General features: G+C 37.2%; 1 protein-coding gene across 1 annotated transcript in view; it reads right to left on the reverse strand.

Annotated features, from left to right (window-relative positions):
* Positions 1–223: 223 nt before the first annotated feature.
* LOC113093157 (fibroblast growth factor receptor-like 1) overlaps positions 224–21,973 on the reverse strand; it is a 67,091-nt gene continuing 45,341 nt past the window's right edge. Inside the window, exons 4-7 of the mRNA XM_026259016.1 lie at positions 7,693–7,770; positions 5,842–6,126; positions 4,821–5,174; positions 224–2,128 (exon numbers count right to left, since the gene is read on the reverse strand). Of these exons, the coding sequence (XP_026114801.1) occupies positions 1,722–2,128; positions 4,821–5,174; positions 5,842–6,126; positions 7,693–7,770 (1,124 nt within the window). The 3' untranslated portion in view covers positions 224–1,721. The remainder of the gene's footprint in view (positions 2,129–4,820; positions 5,175–5,841; positions 6,127–7,692; positions 7,771–21,973) is intronic.

The following is a 21,973-nucleotide window of genomic DNA, read 5'->3' on the forward strand; positions in this document are numbered from 1 at the left end:
AACTGTACTGCTCTTCACCCCAGAGAAGAGAAGGGCAGGGTCAGCAGAGCTCATTATCATTTAAAGCAACATGGACTAGAATGGATTGCTCAAAACCAAAGCTCATTTCGAAAGGGTAAAAAGGTGTTTTTTACACTACCATTGACACATTTTAAATAAAACATGTTAAACTTTTCATTAACACCCTGAAGAATCATGAACTTCCAATGACCCCTTTAATACAGCTGATAGGAAAATACCAGGTTCTAATAAAATGTGGTCTCTTCAAGACTTCAAATTGGACAAATTTTATGTTATTACAAATAAAGATTTGAAACAGCAGATATTTTCATCACATTAATATAAAATTACACATCACAATTTCATACCTGGTAAACAAGAACTTTATAATTTTATGATAATTATAAAATGATTTTAATTTTTCAATGTGACAAACATATTTTTATAACATAAAAACAGGTCAGACTGTACAAGATTGTCAATACAGAGATAACAAATTAGAACCATTGTGTTTTTTTCTCAACGGCACATTTAAATATTTAACACTTGATCTATGCTACATAGCTTACACTGCAGCTAAGGGAAGACAATGTTATGTATACTCATATTTGGTTTAAAACATCTAGATAATGCCCAATTCAAACCATTAAAATATTGCTTACAAATAAATAAAATATTTAAGAATCAATCAAGTTTGTCAATGCTTCTTCTTTTGGCTGACTTTCTTAAAATAACGGGCAATGAATTTCTGAATGTTTTTATGCTGAAGTAGCTAGCAGATGTCTGGGTTAAGTGCATTCCTGTATTCCCGCAGTCCTTTCAGCATTGAACTTTTACCATGAACATCATGGTAAACACATGCACGGACAATGAGTTTCAGTCTATTGTTTGTTTTTGAAACTTGACTCACTTCTGTAAATATTAAATTGAAGCCATTACATGAGCAGTCAAAGGCATTTTACACAGTCTTCATTATAGTGGTCAAGCTTATGAAAATACAACCCCCCTTTCACAAAAAAAAAAAAAAAAAACAAGGCCATAGAGGAACTATGGGATTGCGGTACCTCAGGTTATTCAGAGCAGGGCCTGAAAATAAAATTACAAAGTTCATGAAAACACAAGGAACCCTTGACAGAACATACAATGCCACAGTCTCTTCATATCTTTAGTTACGATATAGTGGGAGCTCAAAGATATACTCTTTTTCCATTAAAGATACAGTTAGACAGAAAACTAGACTGGACCTACACCATTTCTTAAAGTTTAAAAAGGTAGACAATACCCACAAAAACAACACGAACATACACTCTCATGTGTTAAATCGGTCTTAAAGGATATAAACTGTTACAGTACATGTGTGTCTTTTGTCCCATACAAACATACAAAAGTGTTTGCTGTCAACAATGTTTCTGTGAATGTTTCTGTTTCAAAACAGAATCAAATATTGTCATTTGTTTGTTAGCCTTGCCCTTTTCCACCTCACTGTTCATAATGTCTTTATGCTTGCGGTATTCAGAGTGAGGGACTGGTTAGATTGCAACAACATGGCTCAACTGTCTTTCCATTCTCTGGATTTTGAGCAGAAATGTGCATTTGAGGAAGACCTTGCCCATTCTGGCCAACACACTGCCCTATTTTAGTGACACAATGTTGCATCAGAAACTGAGGAGTTTTTTGAAGAAGGAACCAGAGCACTGTAAGTATGAAGGCCTCAGTACCTGCTAACATTGGTAGTGGATGTGTTGGTGCTGGTGAATTTTGCCGTCCACGTGTGAGTGAGTATGTGTGTGAATGTCTGAATAGATTTTTGGGAAGACTTTGGGAGCAGCTTGAGCCAGCAGAAGCTGTTGTTGTTGCTGCTGAGCCAAATACTCCTCGTAGGAGACAGAGCCGATGCAGTCTTTATCGGCACCTGCGAGCGACCGCTCTCTGGGTGGCTGTCGATGGCCATTGGGTAAAGTCTGTCCTGAGATTATGGCTCCTGAGGAACAGTGCTTTCTGGACTGGCAGAACCAGAGTAGGATGGTGCCCAAAATGAAGACCACTCCCGCGGGGATGCCGATGATGACGGGCCAGGGAAGGCTGGGAGGGAGAACCGAAGGGATTGGGGAGAATGGTGGCTTTAGGTCTGGATGGATACACAGACAAGAAAAGCACAAGATAAAGAACAAAAAAACCGACAGATTTTCCAGTGCCACATTATTTGACATTGTTGAATTTCTTTATAACGAGGAACAGTATAAGATGGGACATTCAGGTTAGGAACAAATGCAAAAATTCTGAAATTGTCATGGTACTGTTGCACATCAACACAACTACCCACATCTACATGCTGATCTAGTATGCAGATTTTATTTACCCTGTAGAAGTGTGGAAAACATCCGTATGTGAAGGTTTGTGGTTACCGTATGTGAAACCATCTACATAGTTTGCATCAGGATCATAAATCAACTAAAAAAATTATTCTGAAAAGGTGACCGATTTCTCTAATTAATTGTGGTTATATCTAATATATTTTTTTTAAATCAAATTAAAGCTGAATTAAAATAATGGAAATATCTTTTCAAGAATATATTGGATACCAGTAATATTATTATTACAGGGTTCCCACTTCATGAACACCAGATTCAAGGACTTTTTAAAGTACCATTTTATTAAATCAAGCACCTTTGAAATTCACATTCCCAGCACATAACATCGTGAAAGTCCTTCCTGTACTTACCATTTCACTTACACTTAATATTTACATAAAGAAATGTCAGAGTAATAATGATGTTTTGAATGTGTAGGTTTTATTAAATTAAAACCGTCATGTTTGAAGGACCTGAAATATTTTTACTATTTAAAATTACTGTTTTCTATTTGAATTTATTGTAAAATGTAATTTATTCCTGTGATCACAGCTGGAATTTCAGCATTATTCCTCCAGTCTTCAGTGTCACATGCTTGAGAAATCATTCTTAATATGCTGATTTGCTGATGATCAATATTTAAAACAGATGAGTACATTTTCAGTATTCTTTGATGAATAGAAGGATCCGAAAAATCTGCATTTATGTGAAACAAAAAGCTTTCGCAACATTATACCCTATATCATTCAAAAGTTTAGAGTCTATTTTTAGTCTATTTTTTTGGAAAATAGATGATAAAGACAACTTTAACAAAGCTTTCTATTTCAGATAAATGCTGTTCTTCTGAATTTTTTATTCATCAAAAGAAACCTGAAAAAATTATACTCTGCTCTTTTCAACATTATCATAACAAGGTTTTTTTTTTTTTAGCAAACCAGAATTATTTCTGAAGGATTGTGTATAAATCCCATTGAATTTGCACTTTCCCGGCAGTGAGACTGATTAGCACTGCTTCTCCATAGACTTTGGGACTGGGTTCACAGGATGTTTTGTGGCATATCACCAAAAAGAACTTAAATTGCACTTTCAGTTTTGATCATACAGGTAAGAGCAATACATCAATACAATCTGTAAAGGCTCTATTTTTATTTGTATACATACATAATAAGAAAACTTTGTGCATTTATAAAATAAAAACAAACAAACAGAGTGCGCTGGCTGCAGCCTTGGTCTGCGTGATCTTCATTTAGAAATGCGTCATTAAAATGAACTGAAACTCAACAAATACTCCACAAAGAGATATGAGAGATATTTCTATAGAAATCTTGATATATCTACTTTTAAACTAAGCAAGTTTAATTGACAACAAATATTAAGTAATAAAGTAATCCATATGAAACCAATGCGATGTCCAGTCTTTAACATCTCCCTTCACTAACTCTAATGCGACCATGCCCCGGCGCTATAGATATATAATCATCCATGTGAAGTGCGCGGCACATAAACATTATTAATATCATGTTTTTAAATATTATGGTTTTCATTCTAAACATGGTGATTATCTCCAAGAAGGACACCCAACATAATATGGTATTTAACATCTGAATCTAACCATATGTCAACAAATGTATGCATTGATTTCAGTTATTCTTATTTGCTACTTAAATCTACAACATAAAACAAAAAAAGAAATATATAAAATATTTATATATATATTATATTTTTTAATACTATATATATATATATATATATATATATATATATATATTAGATAAATCAAGCACAGAACCAACTCTGTGCTACTGCGCATGATCGTGTCAGAGATCAAACAGATAACCCCCCGTGTTTAGTTCTTTTTAGTTTTAGTTTAGTTTTTGACAGAAGCACATATCGGAAAATTAAAAAAAATAGCAGCATAAGCAAACCTGATTTCAAATTTAATTCAAGCACTTTCAAGGACCTGTGTTAGTTTTCAAGTACTTTCCAGGCCTCGAATCCGAATATGTCTGAAATTCAAGTACTTTCAAGAAGCGTGGGTACCCTGTATTAATAATATTAAATCATATTAATTAATGCTAATACTACTATAATACAAATAAATAATAATAATAATAATACAAATAATATTTATTATCTTTTAACATAATATCAATGCCGGCATCGCCAGTATGATAATGATGCTATTCCATTAGCTAGTAATTATCGCTACTAATTAATCAGTTTTTTCCCCCTACCCCTAACATATATCTGTCTTTCATTTATATACTGTAAATATTTACACCACTGTTCAAAATAATAGTACATAGTATTTGTTGATTCTTTTTTGCTATTGTAGCTACAATAGCAAAAACAGCATGAAAAATGTTGTTTGTTTTGGAGCAAGAAACATTGACTAAATAGCCTATTATTAGTAGACATCAAATAAAAATTAAAATGCTACTAAAATATGTCTCAGATAATAATACTGACCAGGCAGAACAGTAAGGAAGGCACTGCGGAAGCTGTAGCCCATGGTATTGGCTCCCAGGCAGATGTACATGCCAGCGTCCTCCTCCTTGGCTCGAGTGATAAGTAGCTTGTTCAAATAGGAGCCGTCTGGTCGTGACCACACATCACCCGTGGGCAACACAACGAAGCGATGGTCTCCGACCTCAATGGTGGAGTTGTACTTGCTCTCACTGCCTGGTTCGACCCTCTTTAGCCACTGAATAACTGGCTTGACATCACTGCGTACTTTACACTGTAAAGATGTGGTGCCACCGTAGTCTACTGTAGTGTTTACCGGATGAGTGCCTGTCAAGATGGGCTTGGAATTTGTGCGCTCTGTAATGAAATAAGGACAATTTTATTTACCAATCAGTGTTTTACACAATTATGGGTATTTAATGGGTTATTTTTTTTTCTATTTTCTGTCCTAAAATAGTTTTAGGCTATTTTGAGTAATAAATGTCACATAAGATTAACATACTTCTCCCTGTAAGGATGTTGTTGTAAATTTAGCAAATGCATTAAATTATTTTGGGAAGCAAAATAAATTAGATGAAATAAATTGGCTCCTAATTAAACTGTATACATAGCAATATATGTATGTGATAATTCAATAACACTGTTAAATATAATCTTTAGTAAACCTTAAAAAATGACAAAAATGTCAAGAATAATATCTAATTAAAATATCTGTTTGTTTTTTTTCTATCATGCATAAATAATAAGTCATTAACTGACTGAGACTTGGGCTAAAGAGTGTCAGTGTTGCTAATAAAGAATGCTAATGTTATTTGTTTGGAATGATTGATTTAATTCTTCCTAAATTCTGACAGCATGCCAGACAGCTGTTAATCCCCCTTGGAAGCATCCAGCAACAAGATAAAATTTTAGACTGCTGTTAAACTTTTGCTGCATGTTCATTCTTTCAGTCTACACTATATGAGTCATCAAAAGCTCCATCGCATTTCAGGAAAACATCAAAGAGGTGAGGTGGATGACTCACGGATGACTTCCACTTTATAGGTGGCGTTGATCTCCCCGGCGCGGTTGGATACATGACATGTGTACTTGCCACTGTGTTCAGGTGTAAGATTCTTCAGGCTGAGAGTCCACTTCTTCTTTCGGCCCTCGCCCACCTCCTCGGGCGTCAGAGGCCTGCTGTTTTTCAACCAGACGATGTCAGGTCTGGGGTTGCCGCTTGCGGTGCATTTGAGCCTTACTGAGCTTCCCACTGGCCGGGCAATCACACGCTTTCTCATCTTGGCCGGCTGTGTGAAGCGGGGCCGCACTACAAAGAAAGACAAAAGGAAACATTGCATTTTTGATTTTGGGGTGAAATAATATTTACGACATTTGTCCAATTTCAATTACATTTTTTTTATCTGAATAATAAAATCACGATTACTGCTTTTATGAGCTAAAAATAAATAAAGAGGGGAAGATTGAAGGCTGATTCATCATCAGAATTTACATAACAGCACTAACATTACAAGGAAAATAAAGCATAAAGGAGAGGACATGAAGATCTTGTGTGGGCAAATGTACTGAGTAAAGCACCATACCATGAATGAAATCAGACAAAGAAAACATCAGCTCCTCTATATCAGCATTCTATAGTTCCCTGCTGACTGTTACCACTCACAGCAGACTCTGAACAGACACCCCAAAAGCAAATACAACAATGAACTAAGCATCTCCCATCACAACTGCTATGCTACACAGTACAAAAACAAGCAGGTCAGGCCCTCTTTGAACACCGCTGAGTGCTCCAATATCAAATCAGCTGTCGGAGGGGAATGGAACACTTCCCCCCCTCACTCTTCACATAAATAGCCTGCTCTTTGTCTTGTCAAATGCAATTACCAAAGCAAACACTGGGCTCCAAAGGTAGGAGTTTGTGACTCCTGGGTTTAGTGAGCCACATGAAATGTTGTGGGGACCATCCAATCCCAGACTACAGGGCTCCCTGTCAATATATTGGAAGATTCAGACACTTTTGCTGGCTTGGTGGTTTGATGGGGAAATACAGGGGTGACAAACTGCATGCTATACGACAGTCTCAGTTTCCATTCAATTGGCCACATTTTTCAAAAGGCCCACACAGCAAATGTGGACTACCACATCACCGCCAGTGCTGCTATGCTAAAAAACAAAAAAAACAAAACGTTACTATACTAAAGTAAAATGGCAGTGCTGATATGCTACAACAAATGTCACAACTAGTGTACAACAACAAAACGACAGCACTGCTAGGCTACAACAGATGCCATCACTGCTATACTACAACAAAACGGCAGCACCACTTTGCTACAACAAAATATATCACCACTACTGTACTACAACAAAATAGCATCGTTATATTGCGATAAATGTCTCGCTTCTATACTATGACGACTGCGGCACCATTAGGCTACAACAAATTTTACTACTACTATACTTCAGCAAAACACTGGCACTTTTATGCTACAATAAACTTCATCACTACTATGCTACAACAAAACAGCAGCGCTTCTATGCTACAATAAACGTCACTGCTACACTACAAAACAGCCCTGCTATGCCTCAATAAATGTCATCACTACTATACTACAACAAGATTCACCACTAATATACTACAACAAAACAACAGTGCTGCTATGCTAAAATAAATGTCATTGTTACAGTAATAAAACAAAATGACAGTGCTGTTAAACTACATCTAATGTCATTGCCATACTAAAACAAATAAGCAGCACTATGATGTTACATTTACTATGTAAAGCTGCACTGCTTATGTTCAGTGACTTTCTGGGCAGCAATTATAAATACCAGGAATATAGGAGATCAAAGAGGATCGGAGTCTGTAGCACCTTACCCAGTTTTCCTGTCGGGTCAGTGGAGTACGTTGTTTCACCAGCTGGTCTGGCACCTTCCCTCGTAGTACTGGAGTCATCTAAGAGAAATAAAAAAAGAAGGAGAAGAGTATTTACATATCAAAATATCCACATGCTCTGAGATTGCCAGACATATTTCTGTTCAATAGCATTACTGTAATTCTTCTGTGAAAATCACCACCTAAACCAAAAATTACTATTACTATTACTGACTAGGGAGCAAAAATTATACTATAGATGAGAGCCTTCAAATACCAATATTGCATTTCAGGGCTTGAGAGTGCCAGAATTAGACCAGAAACATAGTTCAGTCAAATATGCTTATGCAGACGTGGCCATCGCATTGCAAGCATGCGGTCTTGCTTGATATACTGTGCATTACAAGGGGTGGTAACAGAACTTTATAGCTCGATGATACAAGCCAAATAGATTATTTTCAAACTGTTGACATTTCAAGACACAGCAACATGCAGAGTATATTTTGGGCCTAAAAGTTACTCCAATATTGTCTAACACAGTTTACAAATGTTCAAATTCACAATGCTGTACAGACATAAACTAATAGAAAATATTTTAAATGAACATTGGTGATCTGTACTGGCAAAATCACATTACAATGAGCAATTTCTCAAACATTCTATCACATTCAGGAAATTGACTGAGCTACAACCGTTTGAAGTCGATAAAAGTCAGAAAAAACTATTTTGAGAAAATAGTCACCCGCAATGTTGCATATTTTCCTCCACTTCTTTTCTTAATAATAATTTCTATATAAGAAAAAAAGTTTTTTTTTTTCTTTTCATTTTTCATTTTAGTTTTTTAAAACTACAAAAGCAATTCAATCCAGAGCAGCGAGTGATTCTTTTATTGTTAGAGGCGGCCTATATTTTAAGACCCACTGTAATGCACGGATCTAATATAATGTTACACAGCAACAGCAACAGTTTAACATCAGATGTTTTTCCCCAACAGTTCCCAAAATGTTTACTCAAGAAAAAACAGATTATGTTTTCGTGTAAGCTTAAATACTGTCATTCTGCGTATATATGTATATTAAGCGGGATCGGATGTTTTGGGCTTCGGATGACAGTCAGCGTGAGAAATGAGTGAAGAAAAGGTATTCCTCTCAGAAAATGTACAAATAAAGATAATTATACATCTAAAATTATTATTTGCCGCATTTGAAATGCAAGAGTAGGGCTTAATGAACAAATTTTTGTGAAACCAAAAGCATTCTAAATGTATAATTCATTCGTACATTTGATGCCATTCAGTAAGATTTTAAGTAGTGGTCGACCAATAAATTGCCATGAGCCAAGTTGTCTTTCTGTGTGGCCGATGTTTTTCAAAATGGATTATGATAAAATACCATATTGTGCAATTGTGCTTCCTCTTTAAGACAAGCCACTCAGATGTGAAGCCAGCATCTGACAGATGGTAAAATGACCTATGGTCATTCCAATTCTAATGTGACACTACATTGTGTTACATACAATAACACTCCGGCATGAGGCAAAGTCTTATTCAAATGTACCGTGGGACATCAGATCCACAGCACAGCGGCATCTCCGGTGTGAGACACAGATGTGATATAAAACAAAAATGAAACCGTGTTTACCATGTTTACCTCACAAACAATAAGATATCCTGTGACTGACTCAAAAGCTGGTGCCCTCCAGAATGAAAGCTGGATCGACACGAGAACTATTTTAAGTAATATTACAGTATGTTTTAATTCCTTAATATGTTAAGTCAGGAATATCCACTGTATTAGACTAGCATAATATTGCGTGTGATATACCTTTTCATATTTCATATTTTAAATAATGCTACTATATGCTGATAACCAATTATGTAAATACATGCCTTCAGGCTTGTATTATTTATTTATTTTTACAATGAAACAGACAAGCAAAACGAAACAGAAACTGCTATCCCATACTATAATTAAAACAACCTGTTACTATGTAAACTAACTATATATGTATTGTACATTAAATACATGAAATTACACAGATTTTTAAAATTAATTTATGAATATTAATTTGTTCATTGATTATAAAGGCTGCACTATACCTTGCTCATTTAAGTGTTACATTTTAATTGTTTAGGTTGTATATATATATATATATATATATATATATATATATATATATATATATATATATATATATATATATATATATACACACAATACTGTATGCATTTATATACACGGTTTTGGAAACATTCCTCTTAGATTTTGGTACACATTGACAAGATAGCATCACACAGTGGCTGCAGATTTTTCGGCTGCACATCCATGATGCGAATCTTCCGTTCCACCACATCCCAAAGCTGCACTATGGATTGAGATCTGGTGATTGTGGAGAAATCATAGGGATAGAAATAATAGATAGAAATGGAAAAGGTCAGCAACAATACTGTAAGCTGTGGTGTTTAAACGATGCTCAATAAGTACTAAAGTGCCCAAAGAGTGCCAAGAAAATATCCCCCGCACCATTACACCACCACCAGCAGCCTGAACCATTGAGACAAGGCAGGATGGATGCATGCTTTCTTGTTCTTTACATCAAATTCCAAGGGGGTCTGTCTGCAGACTTGCACTTGCACTCTCAGACTTCCATTCTCAGACTTGCACTTTCAGACACTTGCACTTCCGCTAGTGGCATCACTTGCAGTCTTTATTTTTTATTTTGCTGAATTTTTTAATTACTTCTTGTTTGAATTTCCCAACATTTTATAACAGTAGACAAGAAAAAAATAAACTAAAATCACATAATGCATTTCATAATTCGCGTTCATATTTGCTGGTCTGTATATACGTTGAGTCAACAACAAGACATATAGGCTAGGCCTACTGAATTGTCTTTATCATCTTAGTCTGTTATTAGGCCACATTAAGTGTTTTGCTGAGGCATTTTGGGAGGACAAAGCGTTTTGGGAGCATTTTAGGAGGACAAAGTTTGTGCATTGTGTTCATAGCCATCTGCTGCTTATATTAAATGATATCTATTTATCGAATTTGGTCTTTTAATGGAACTTAATGTATCTTAATACATTATGCCATATTAAGTGTTTGTCTTAATGAAAGACTTTGTGTTCTTATATATTATTATATCTTATATATCTTATGTGCTGTGGCCATGGATTTGCCGGTCTTTTTCTTGCAGGACCCTGTACATTATAGTTGTAGGCCAACTAATTTAGTTTTAATCATTTAATCTAGATGTGCTCTTGTTTGACATAAACCTGGTTAAAACCTGATGATTACATTATTTTAAATGGAGTCTACCCCCCAAGATTACTGTTATAAACATGAGCCGCGTCCAAAAGGTAAAGGGGGTTTTGCTTCAATTTATATTAAATAGACTACTGTGTCATCGTGATTGCTCGGAAAGTTTTTGGTTTAAATTGTGTGTGTCTTACCCTGGTAAATACGTGCTGAAAGTGGCGCGGGACTGCCCAGTTTCAATCTGCTAAACAATGAGGCGTGGCCAGCTGACTTCAATCACAGGTAATCAGGCAAATACAAAAGCGGCAGGTTTCACCGCGGCAGCGGTAGTGGCAGCCCTCGTGTGAATCCTCCTCGTGTGAAGACGGATGAGTGTAAAGACAATCGACTCTACCTGCGCGACTCCACCGAGCAAGGACACCGACAGGGCACTTGAGTATTGCTTTTCTCTTTCTTTAATTTTTGTATAGCTTGTTCTCAAATATCTCTTACACTTGTAGTCACTATGTGCTTTCAGATCTCTACTATCACTACTAACACTCGGAGAGCACGCTATGTACGTCGCAGGAAGGCCTGACTGACAAACCTACGCCATGTCCCTCTGACCTCTACTACTATGCTCTCTATTCCAGTTGTTCTCTGGAACTGCCAGTCTGCAGTTAACAAAGCAGACTTAATTTCTTCTATTGCTACTCATTCCGGTCTCAACCTCATGGCACTGACAGAGACTGCCACCCCTGTAGCCCTCTCCACTAATTTCACTTGTTCCCACACTCCTCGTAACACTGGGAGGGGTGGAGGTACGGGTCTCCTTATATCCAAAGAATGGAAATTTGATCTTCAGCCATCACCTACAGGTACTGGTTAATTTGAATCACATGCCATTACTGTAACCCACCCTGTTAAAATACACTTTGTGGTCATTTATCGTCCCCCAGGTCAACTGGGAAACTTCTTGGAGGAGTTGGATGTGCTGCTATCAAACTTTCCTGAAGATGGTACTCCTCTGGTACTGCTTGGTGACTTCAACATCCACCTAGCTAAAGCCCCGGCTGCTGACTTCCAAACTCAGCTCACCCCATTTGATCTCAAGCTAGTGTCTACTACAGCGACTCACAAATCAGGCAACCAACTGGACCTCATCTACACGCGCTGTTGTTGGACACCTCTTCAGTTGCTCCACTGCACACCTCTGACCACTTCCTCATTACAGTGTGTATCAATCTCTCCTCTCTTCCTTCTCTGCAAATGTCTTCACGGCTAAAACATCCTACTACCACAACAAAATTAACAGCTGCTGTGACACTCGGACACTCTTCAAGACTTTCTCTTCTCTTCTTAATCCGCCGCCTCCACCTCCTCCGACTCTCCTCAAGCGATCTCTTCTTCAGTTTATACCTTCGCTTACTCACATTGTCAACTCCTCTATTCACTCTGGAACATTTCCCTCAGCATTCAAGCAGGCTCGGGTAAGCCCACTGCTCAAGAAATCATCTCTAAATCCAGCGCTTCTTGAAAACTACAGACCGGTATCCCTTCTTCCATTCATTGCAAAGACACTTGAGCGAGATGTGTACAACCAGCTTTCTATGTTCCTTGTACAGAACAACCTCCTGGACAGCAACCAATCTGGCTTCAAAAGTGGCCACTCAACTGAGACTGCTCTGCTCTTGGTTACTGAAGCCCTGCGACTAACAAGAGTAGCTTCAAAATCCTCGGTACTCATCTTACTGGACTTGTCTGCTGCTTTTGACACTGTTAATCACCAGATTCTCCTGTCCACCCTCAGGAAGATGGGCATCTCTGGAACTGCACTCCTGTGGGTTAAGTCCTACCTCTCTGACAGATTCTTCAGTGTGTCTTGGAGGGGTGATGTTTCAAGGTCACACCACCTTGCTACTGGGGTTCCTCAAGGCTCAGTACTTGGACCACTTCTCTTCTCCATCTACATGACATCTATAGGATCTGTCATTCAGAAGCATGGCTTTTCTTATCACTGCTAAGCTGATGACACCCAACTCTACTTCTCATTCCAGCCAGATGACCCGACGGTAGCTGCTCGCATTTCAGCCTGAGTGACATTTCTAGCTGGATGAATGACCATCACTTTCAGCTTAACCTTACGAAGACAGAACTCCTGGTGATTCCAGCTAACCCATTGCTTCATCACAACTTCTCTATACAGCTGGGCTCGTCAAGGACAAGGAACTCCTTCGAGGACAACCATAACTCCTTCGAGGACAGCCAGAAACCTAGGAGTTTGTGATGGATCATCAGTTAAGCTTCACAGACCACATTGCTACAACGACCCGGTCCTGCAGGTTTGCCTTATACAACATTAGGAAGATTAGACCCTTCCTGTCAGAGCAAGCAACCCAACTTCTTGTCCAAGCTCTTGTTCTATCCAGACTGGACTATTGTAATGCTCTCCTGGCGGGCCTTCCTGCAAGTACTGTCAAGCCTCTGCAAATGATCCAGAATTTAGCAGCGAGGTTTGTCTTCAATGAGCCAAAAAAAGCTCACGTTACTCCTCTCCTCATCAGGTTACACTGGCTACCAGTAGCCGCTCGCATCAAATTCAAGGTACTGATGCTTGCCTACAAGACGACCACTGGCACGGCACCAACTTACCTAAACTCACTGGTTAAATCTTATGTGCCCTCCAGAAGTTTGCGCTCTGCAAGTGAACGACGCCTTGTCTATACTAGACTAACTGAGACTTGTTATGGCACTTGTATACTGTTGTTGTTCTCTTGTTGACCTGACTGCTTCTATTGTTCTATGGTTAACATTATCCAGAGAAACAAATGTTAATGATAAATCCCCTGTGATGTTTGTACTAGGTACTTTATTCAGGCCACCAGGGCACCATACAGACTTTATTAAAGAGTTTTCTGATTTTACATCCGAGTTAGTGCTGGCTGCAGATAAAGTTTTAATTGTTGGTGATTTTAATATACATGTTGATAATAAAAAAGATGCATTGGGATTGGATTGTGTTCACCGACACTGTTTTCTGAAAGTATTCCTGAGCCCATGTTGTGATTTCCATTACAGTAGCATTCCTGTATGTGATACAGTGCCATCTAAGTGCCCAAAGATCACGGGCATTCATTATGGTTTTCTGGCCTTGACCCTTACGCACAGAGATTGTTCCAGATTCTCTGAATCTTTGGATGACATTATGCACTGTAGATGATGATAACTCTTGAAATTTAATGATTTAATGATTTTCTTTGAGAAACTCCTTTCTGATATTGCTCCACTATTTTTCGCCGCAGCATTTGGGGAATTGGTGATCATCTGCCCATCTTGACTTCTGAGACACTGCCAATCTGAGAGGCTCTTTTTATACCCAATCATGTTGCCAATTGACCTAATAAGTTGCAAATTGGTCCTCCAGATGTTCCTTATATGTACATTTAACTTTTCCGGCCTCTTATTGCTACCTGTCCCAACTTTTTTGGGATTTGTAGGTCTCATGAAATCCAAAATGAGCCATTATTTGGCATGACATTTCAAAATGTCTCACTTTCAACATCTGATATGTTATCTATATTCTATTGTGAATAAAATAAAAGTTTATGAGATTTTTAAATTATTCCATTACTTTTTTACTCACAATTTGTACAGTATTACTTTTTTTTGGAATCGGGTTTGTATGTATGAGTGTGTTTTATGTTGAATGTGGTTGTATCTGCATGATTACCATCTGTTTAAGCTCAAATCAGCACTCTATTACTGTGTAATCACAGCTATCAATGTGAACGCCATCTATATGAATAGAGTGTGATTACTGACTTTATAACTGTATAACTGACCATCAGCACATCAGCACGTGATAATTGACTATATGACCAGAATTCATTGTAAATGCTGCATTTCTTGCAATCTCATGATGTACTGTTACTGGCATACATAGTGAAATATTTAAAATAATATTACTCAAATTATTCTTATTGTATTTTTTCTAATCCTCAAATAAATCACTTACATAATGTCTAAGATTCTGTCTATTGTTTTATAATTGAAAAACTATGCAGTGGTATGTTTAATGACTGAAATAGTTTGTAGAACCCTTAAATACAGTTTGTAAATATTTTTTATATTTGGGGGGTGGGGGGACTAGAATCAGAAAAATGGTTGCGGAATCTCATTTGCCATCGTATCTTCTTCAGATTTGAAATAGAAACTCATGAATTTCAACCCATTACTTTTCTAGATTGCTCCAGGACTGATTTCATGTATTTTTATATATTAAACAAACAAACAAACAAACAAACAAAAAATAATTCAGTGTGGGATAATTTCTTTCAAGGCATTATCAACTTTGGTTGATAAAAAGTAAAGCCCAAAGGGACTTCTTTCCAAAGACAGTAAGGAGCTGTTGCAATTTTAAATTAGTAGCACTAAATGCTACCTCAATCGTTAACATGTTTTTAATTTAGGTTTTAATAAATGTTTATGCATAATAAAGGTTAATTTAGTTTCACCAATTTTCGGTATGTTTTTTTTTTTTTTGCATGTTTACTGTAATTACATGTATTATATTGGTCTCATATCGACCAGTCTGATTTCTCAATATCGGCATAAGCCTTTAAAAATCCCATATCGGACGACCAATAAACTTAAGTCACAATTCTGCATTTATTGTGAAATACTGAACCTTTTAATCTGAGAAGATACATTCAACATTAAAGGCAAATATCTAAATGAAATCTATGGTTGGAAATCTGTGGTCTTTCTGCTCTAGTTACAGCCCCAGCTCATCCGTTCACCACATGACTGGCATTTTCTGGCCTGTCAGCTCTTTGAAGCTGTCGGCAGGGTGGTTTGATCTGAGAATGTACACAGTTTAACACTCTTGCAGGAGAGATTCCAGTTCAGGCAAAGGAAAAAAGCTCATTGCTGGGCTAACAGCTTAATTACTCTGGCTCTTACCTTTCACTGAGCCCCTCAAGTATGGTCACTCTACACATAGCTCTTTTGTTCATGTCCAGCTCACGCTCATTGTAACCAGCAAGCATTGATTTTCATTGCCAACTTAACTGCGGTTTCAGAATTACACCTAGGTTTGTAATGTTGTAAATGTAGCTTGCATGTCAAAAAAAAAAAAAAAAAAAAAAAGATCCAGAACTTCCATAACATATATAGCACTTTGTGAGCTCATAAAACATGCACACATACTTCAAGACTTCAAACTGACTATAAAAGTGTCTGAGGAAAAACCGAGCTTGATTCATGGAAAGTCAACAAATCTTTGAAGGTTGAGGGTTGTCAGGTTTCTAAACCATACAAACTCCTGTTTGCCTTTCATTAAGGCAAAGTGACACCACAGCGTGCCACATTTCACACGTCGACCATCTAGGTGTGTTCATAATTTCGAACAAGCTCAATATGACTGAGATGTTTGCATAACTCTTCAGTTTGTTTGCTTTCATGTCTGCAGTGGAGACGGCAGTAGAGAACATGCCGTTTTCCGTAATCCGTAAACTGGCAAGGCTTAGGAGTTTCTGTAGATTTTGGCAAGGCCACTGGTCTCTCGCTAAGCATGAAACATCCAACTTGGCTGTGCCACATCCGTCAGGGGCAGCAAAAACCCTCTGGTCTCTGAGATTTATTGCACTTGAGTGTTCTGATTATGACCTCCAGTGTTGTCAAATGGTTACATCGATGAAGTTGAACAATTGCCTCAATGTTTTTCTAGAAGCAAAACAGTGTTTCTGAACACAACATTATCCTGTCATGTCAGACGTCTATGGTGAAGTCAACTGTGAAACTAGAGATGGTTTGGAGACAATCTTCACGAGTGAAAACTCAACAGGAGAGACAATATAGGGATCTTGCTGTTGGCTGTTACCTTGGCTTTGATTTAGTACATTCCAGCACTGGCTTATGGAAACCATTACCAACTCTACTGCTACACAGCTCTATATTAACAGCCAGCTCTAAACTGTGAAAATTTATGGGCCGTGGTCACAGCAGAGATGTTACTGCATTACTGACTACAGACTAACCCGAGAATGAATAACACTAAGAAGCTGACAGATTAACTGCCTGCCGAGCATATTTATGTTTGATCACACCAACGTATCTTTTGGCCACAGCATATTTGGGAAAAGAAGAACCATGCTTGTGGATGTTTCACAATATGAAAAACGAATGTAAAAACTCATTAGGTCATGTGACCTGACCTAAACCTGAGTCCACCAACATCTTCTGAACATTTGAATTACTGATGTTCTGGTTGTCAGAGATGGTTGTATGATGGTTGTAGCATATAGGCAAGAACACCTAAAGTCAACATGAAATTTAAAATGTAATCTATACAAATTCTTAATACACATACAAGGGTTTATTTTGAATATGTTATTGTAATCCTGTAAATTGAAGTACTGTAAAATTAGTTGTGAAGATCCTTTCCCATATATAAAATCTAAAGTTTATATAATGGAGTAGGTCAAAATTGGAACCGATGAAGTATAATTACATGTAACTAACCCTACGCTGTGCAACTGCAACATGTACACCTTGATATAAAGTGTACCCAAAAACTTTATATTAGGGGTGAACGGTACGCAAAAATCATGGTTCGGTACATACCTCGGTTTTAAAGTCACGGTTCGGTTCATTTTCGGTACAGTAAGAGAAAGAAATGCAAACATTAAACTGCAGGTTGTTTATTACTATAAACTTTTTTTTTAACAATTGGTTTACACTTTGTTAAAATACTTTTTAATAAAATATATATAAAATAAAAAAAGAATAAGAAATAAAATACTGCTGCAAATTTCTCCACCAAATAAAATAAAAAATATAAATAATTAACTATATTACAGTGCAGCATTACTAATCCCATCTTGTAGGCCTGCTCATATAAAAAAAAAAAAAAAAAAAAAAAAAAATATATATATATATATATATATATATATATATATATATATATATATATATATATATATATATATATACACATACATACATACATACATACATACATATATATATATATAAAACTTTTCCAAAATGTAAAGTGCAGCATCAACAGTTTCAGTTTTTAGACCTGCTCAGATTTTGTTATTGTGTTGGACCGATCGGAATTAAGAGCAAAGGTCTGTTTAAATGCAGACGGGAGCTGCGTTTGCTTTACAATCGCTTTTTTCCTAGTTGTAGTGATGTTCACACTCGCGTGATGCCTTTTGAAAACCTTAGGCCGGTGACACCGTGGCATATTGCACCTGTCAACCATAGTCTATTTTGCCGTCAATACTGTTGACGGTGTCCTTTATCACCTGGTCACCGGCCTTAGAATCAGCTGCAGCGCGGGATTTGCGCTGAACGCGGAGACTTCAGCCACTTAATATGTTAGTTTGGAAACACGTGCACTGTACCGAAAGCCCTGTACCGAAACACACCGTTACACCCCTACTTTACATACATTTACATGATTTACAAATTATACATTAAGTAGTATTAATTAGCTACATATACTAACTATATGGTTAGGTTTAGGACTAGGGTTTGTCTTAAGTTACTTGCATGCAATTATGCATAATTAATTATTATAATACTGTAGTAAGTAAATATAATGTATAACAAGGACATCTAAAAATAAAATTGTTACCCATTTTTGATTTAACCTCTAAAAACAATATACCTATTATTTAAATATATTTAATTGGTCACTTATAGCTATTCTAAAATGTTGTAAAAATGCATATATCACCGCATATGGACTGTTTCCAGAAGGTACAAAGTACTGTTGAGCTCATTCTCCGATTTGCTCCAGAGGCTCCAAGTTCTGAGTCAGCCTGATCACCTACAATACAGTCATTCCTACTTTGGCACAATCCCTAACAATCCCACTCCTGAATCAGTTCTGCTGTGGAGACTCAGGCAGATTTAGAGAGGCTTTCTTCCCTGGAGCTGAGGACTGACCCTGCATTAAGTGTTTCCATTTCTCTTTCAAGGATTACCAGAGCAGAGCTGAAAGAAAAGTGAAGACTCTGACTGAGACGGTGTCGACCCTCAGGGCTTTTATGAAAACCATCTGAATTCACATTATGAAAGGGAAAAAGGCAAGGAAGTCCTGACAGGTGTACTACCTGGGCAATTTGTGGTATTAAATATACAATAGAAACATAAATAACAAAACAATCTCTCTTCCCTGAATCAATAATAAAGAAATAATTAAATCATATTAATTCTGGTATGCTGTGGAAACTTCTGTAAAAAAGAGATAAATCATACTTGCATTAAGGTTTTGGTGCTGTCAAAATTAAACGAACCATAACATTTAAATGAAATTAAAATGTAAAAGATTTGTGTGTGTGTGAGAGAGAGACGGTGTTTGAGGAAAGATGACATTTTGAAACGGTCAAATTTAAATTTTTGACTAAACTAAATTGTAAGGAAAGTTTTTTTTTCTTAAAAAAATTATGTTTCAAATGTATAAGTCTAGTACAGATTTCCCCAAAATAATAAGTTTTCTATTGGAGTTTAATTTCTCCAGTACTTTACACCCCTATTTAAGCCAACAACAAAACTTTGGAACTGTCATGAATAATTCACACATTGTAAAATGTACTTTGGCATTATACATTCTTTGCTTTTATGATTTTTAAGAAATAGAGCTGTGCAAATACTGAAGTAGAATACTATGAAAGAAACAACAGAAGATCAAATGTGGTTTAATTGCTTCTTCCAACACAAAATAAAGACCGCATGTCTGTCAAGTTAAAACATTTAAGGAAATGAAAGAATGTTTGGAACTAACAAATCTTCCACACTTTCCACATTAAAGGGCCCTGACCCCAAATACAGCCTCATTCACATGATTACTTCACAATGTCAAGAACAAACTGAGTGTATTGTATGTGTTTCAAGATGCACATCTTTGTTCAAACTCCAAATGTTTGCACAGCTCTACACAGGCTTGCAACAACAGAAGGTTTGATGGTGTGCGAGTGGTCAGCTCAGTGGTAATTGCAGCAACCTGTAATAAAATAAAGAGAAACCTGCCTTACAGTCCATGTTGTGGGGTGGGAGAGCACACACGGCTTGAAAAAAGTGCCTACACCAATTCCTGTCCTTCACTTAAAATTTGGACCGCATTACAGTATTCCAGCTAAATGCATGTTCTACTTCTTGCTTCGGTGTATCTAGTAATTACTTCACTCTTTGCCAGCCTTAGCATGCTGCTAATTCCCCTCATGTCTGCTAATTCCCCATTCAGCGTCTGCTTTATATCATATTCACACTTCATTAATTGTCACAGAATATGAAAGCTGAAGAACTTCCAGCTTTCTATCGGCATGGATAGACTTCTGATCTCAAACTATGTGGGATCGTCATGGCATGAGCTGTAGGAGGACAATCCTATTGCCCACAGCACAGCCCATTCAAAGAAACATTCATTGTTATTCCTTACAGAAAAAGCTTTTAGTGACAAGAAAGCCTCCACTGTGGCATGCTGGGAGCGATAAAGATGTCCCATTTCTAGTCCAAAGCTCTGGTGTTTGCACACTAATTTAGCAGGGGAACTAAAAGTAAAGCTGTGTAACTCTAAAACACATTTATAAAACATTCCTTTGAAATGACAGGGGCAAGCTGGCATCAATTCTCCACAGTGCCAGGTTGAAAGCAGCTTTCTGGCTTCTCTTCATTCTGAGCTGTCAAGACGAAAGCAAGTCTGTATGGACAATGCTGAAGAAGATTTGCGGCACATTTGCAGGGGGTTGGCACAGGATCCCACTTCCACTGTCCACCATCAGCGTCCCAGCTGCCTGCATGTAACTCTAGCAAACATCAAGGACAGGACTGAACTTTACCGAATTAACATATCTCACATATTGATCATGCGGTGCTCACTTTGAAACTGACACTGGCACTTTTGAACCTCTGTTCTGCCCAAATTATTTTTGAATAAAAAGGCAAAACAGAAGGTGCAAGGTGTGTAGTGTCAATTACTCTCCAGCTAAATTAAAAACAAATAAACAGAAAACTGTGCACGCTCTTAAAGACAGTTGGAAACAAGCTGCATTTCAAAAATTTAAAGTGCCCCTATTATGGGTTATGAAAGCTTCATATTTTGGTTTGGGGAGTCCTGACCAACAGGGTGACATGCATACAAGGTCAAAAACACTTTCATTTTCCTTTAATATGAAATTGTTTTTTCCTTACTTGCTCAACGACTTTCAGACAATTCGCTCAAAGATTACTTTTTCCAAACCCCATGCTTGTGATGCCTGATAAAGTAGTGTTTGCGAGCGCAGTGCTGCTTTGTGTAAAGCGTTAATTTTTAGTGATCCAAAAGCAGCACCTAGTGGCAAAGAACAAATTAGCATTTTCATTTAGACCAATGTGAAAAGAGCAACAAGTGGGCGGGCAGTATGCTAATGTTTCATGTTGACATTCATTTTAAAAAGGAGACATTTCAATGATTCAGTCTACACTTTCTTTTGAGACAAAAACTTTATACAGGGTGCACTTTCAGGGCCCTATCACACACCCAGTGCAATTCAACGTGGGTTTGCAACGTGTGTTCAGGTGCATTGCTATTTTAAGGAGCTGAAAATAGACTGTGCCATTGACCAACTCAAACCTGGTCTAAAGTCAATGGCGCAATATATTTATTTATTTATTTAAAGAGCAGGTTGGTAGAAAATGTGCCTCTGGGCGGGTCCACAGTGCATGTTGACTTTGCTTATTACACACAGGGATGCGCATCATATAAACATTCCAAATATTAAAAACAAAAGGAATACAGTTTAAAAGAATATTATTGTGTAGGCTAGAATAATGATGCTAATTGATGAGGACACAGTCACTGCTACTTCATCCCACGTCTTCTTCACCTCGGGAAGCTTTGATGGATTCCTGCTTGTCCCGTAGATGATTAACTTTGTGAATGAGCAGATCGGTTTCTTTGCTTGAGAAGCGTTCAGCTTTTCTGCCAAAAAATGCAAATAGTGATCTGCCCTGGCACGAGCGCATTTCACTCTTAAATGGAATGGGAGATGACACTC

The sequence above is a fragment of the Carassius auratus genome, unplaced genomic scaffold, assembly GCF_003368295.1.
Source record: "Carassius auratus strain Wakin unplaced genomic scaffold, ASM336829v1 scaf_tig00214902, whole genome shotgun sequence".
Lineage (NCBI taxonomy): Eukaryota > Metazoa > Chordata > Actinopteri > Cypriniformes > Cyprinidae > Carassius > Carassius auratus.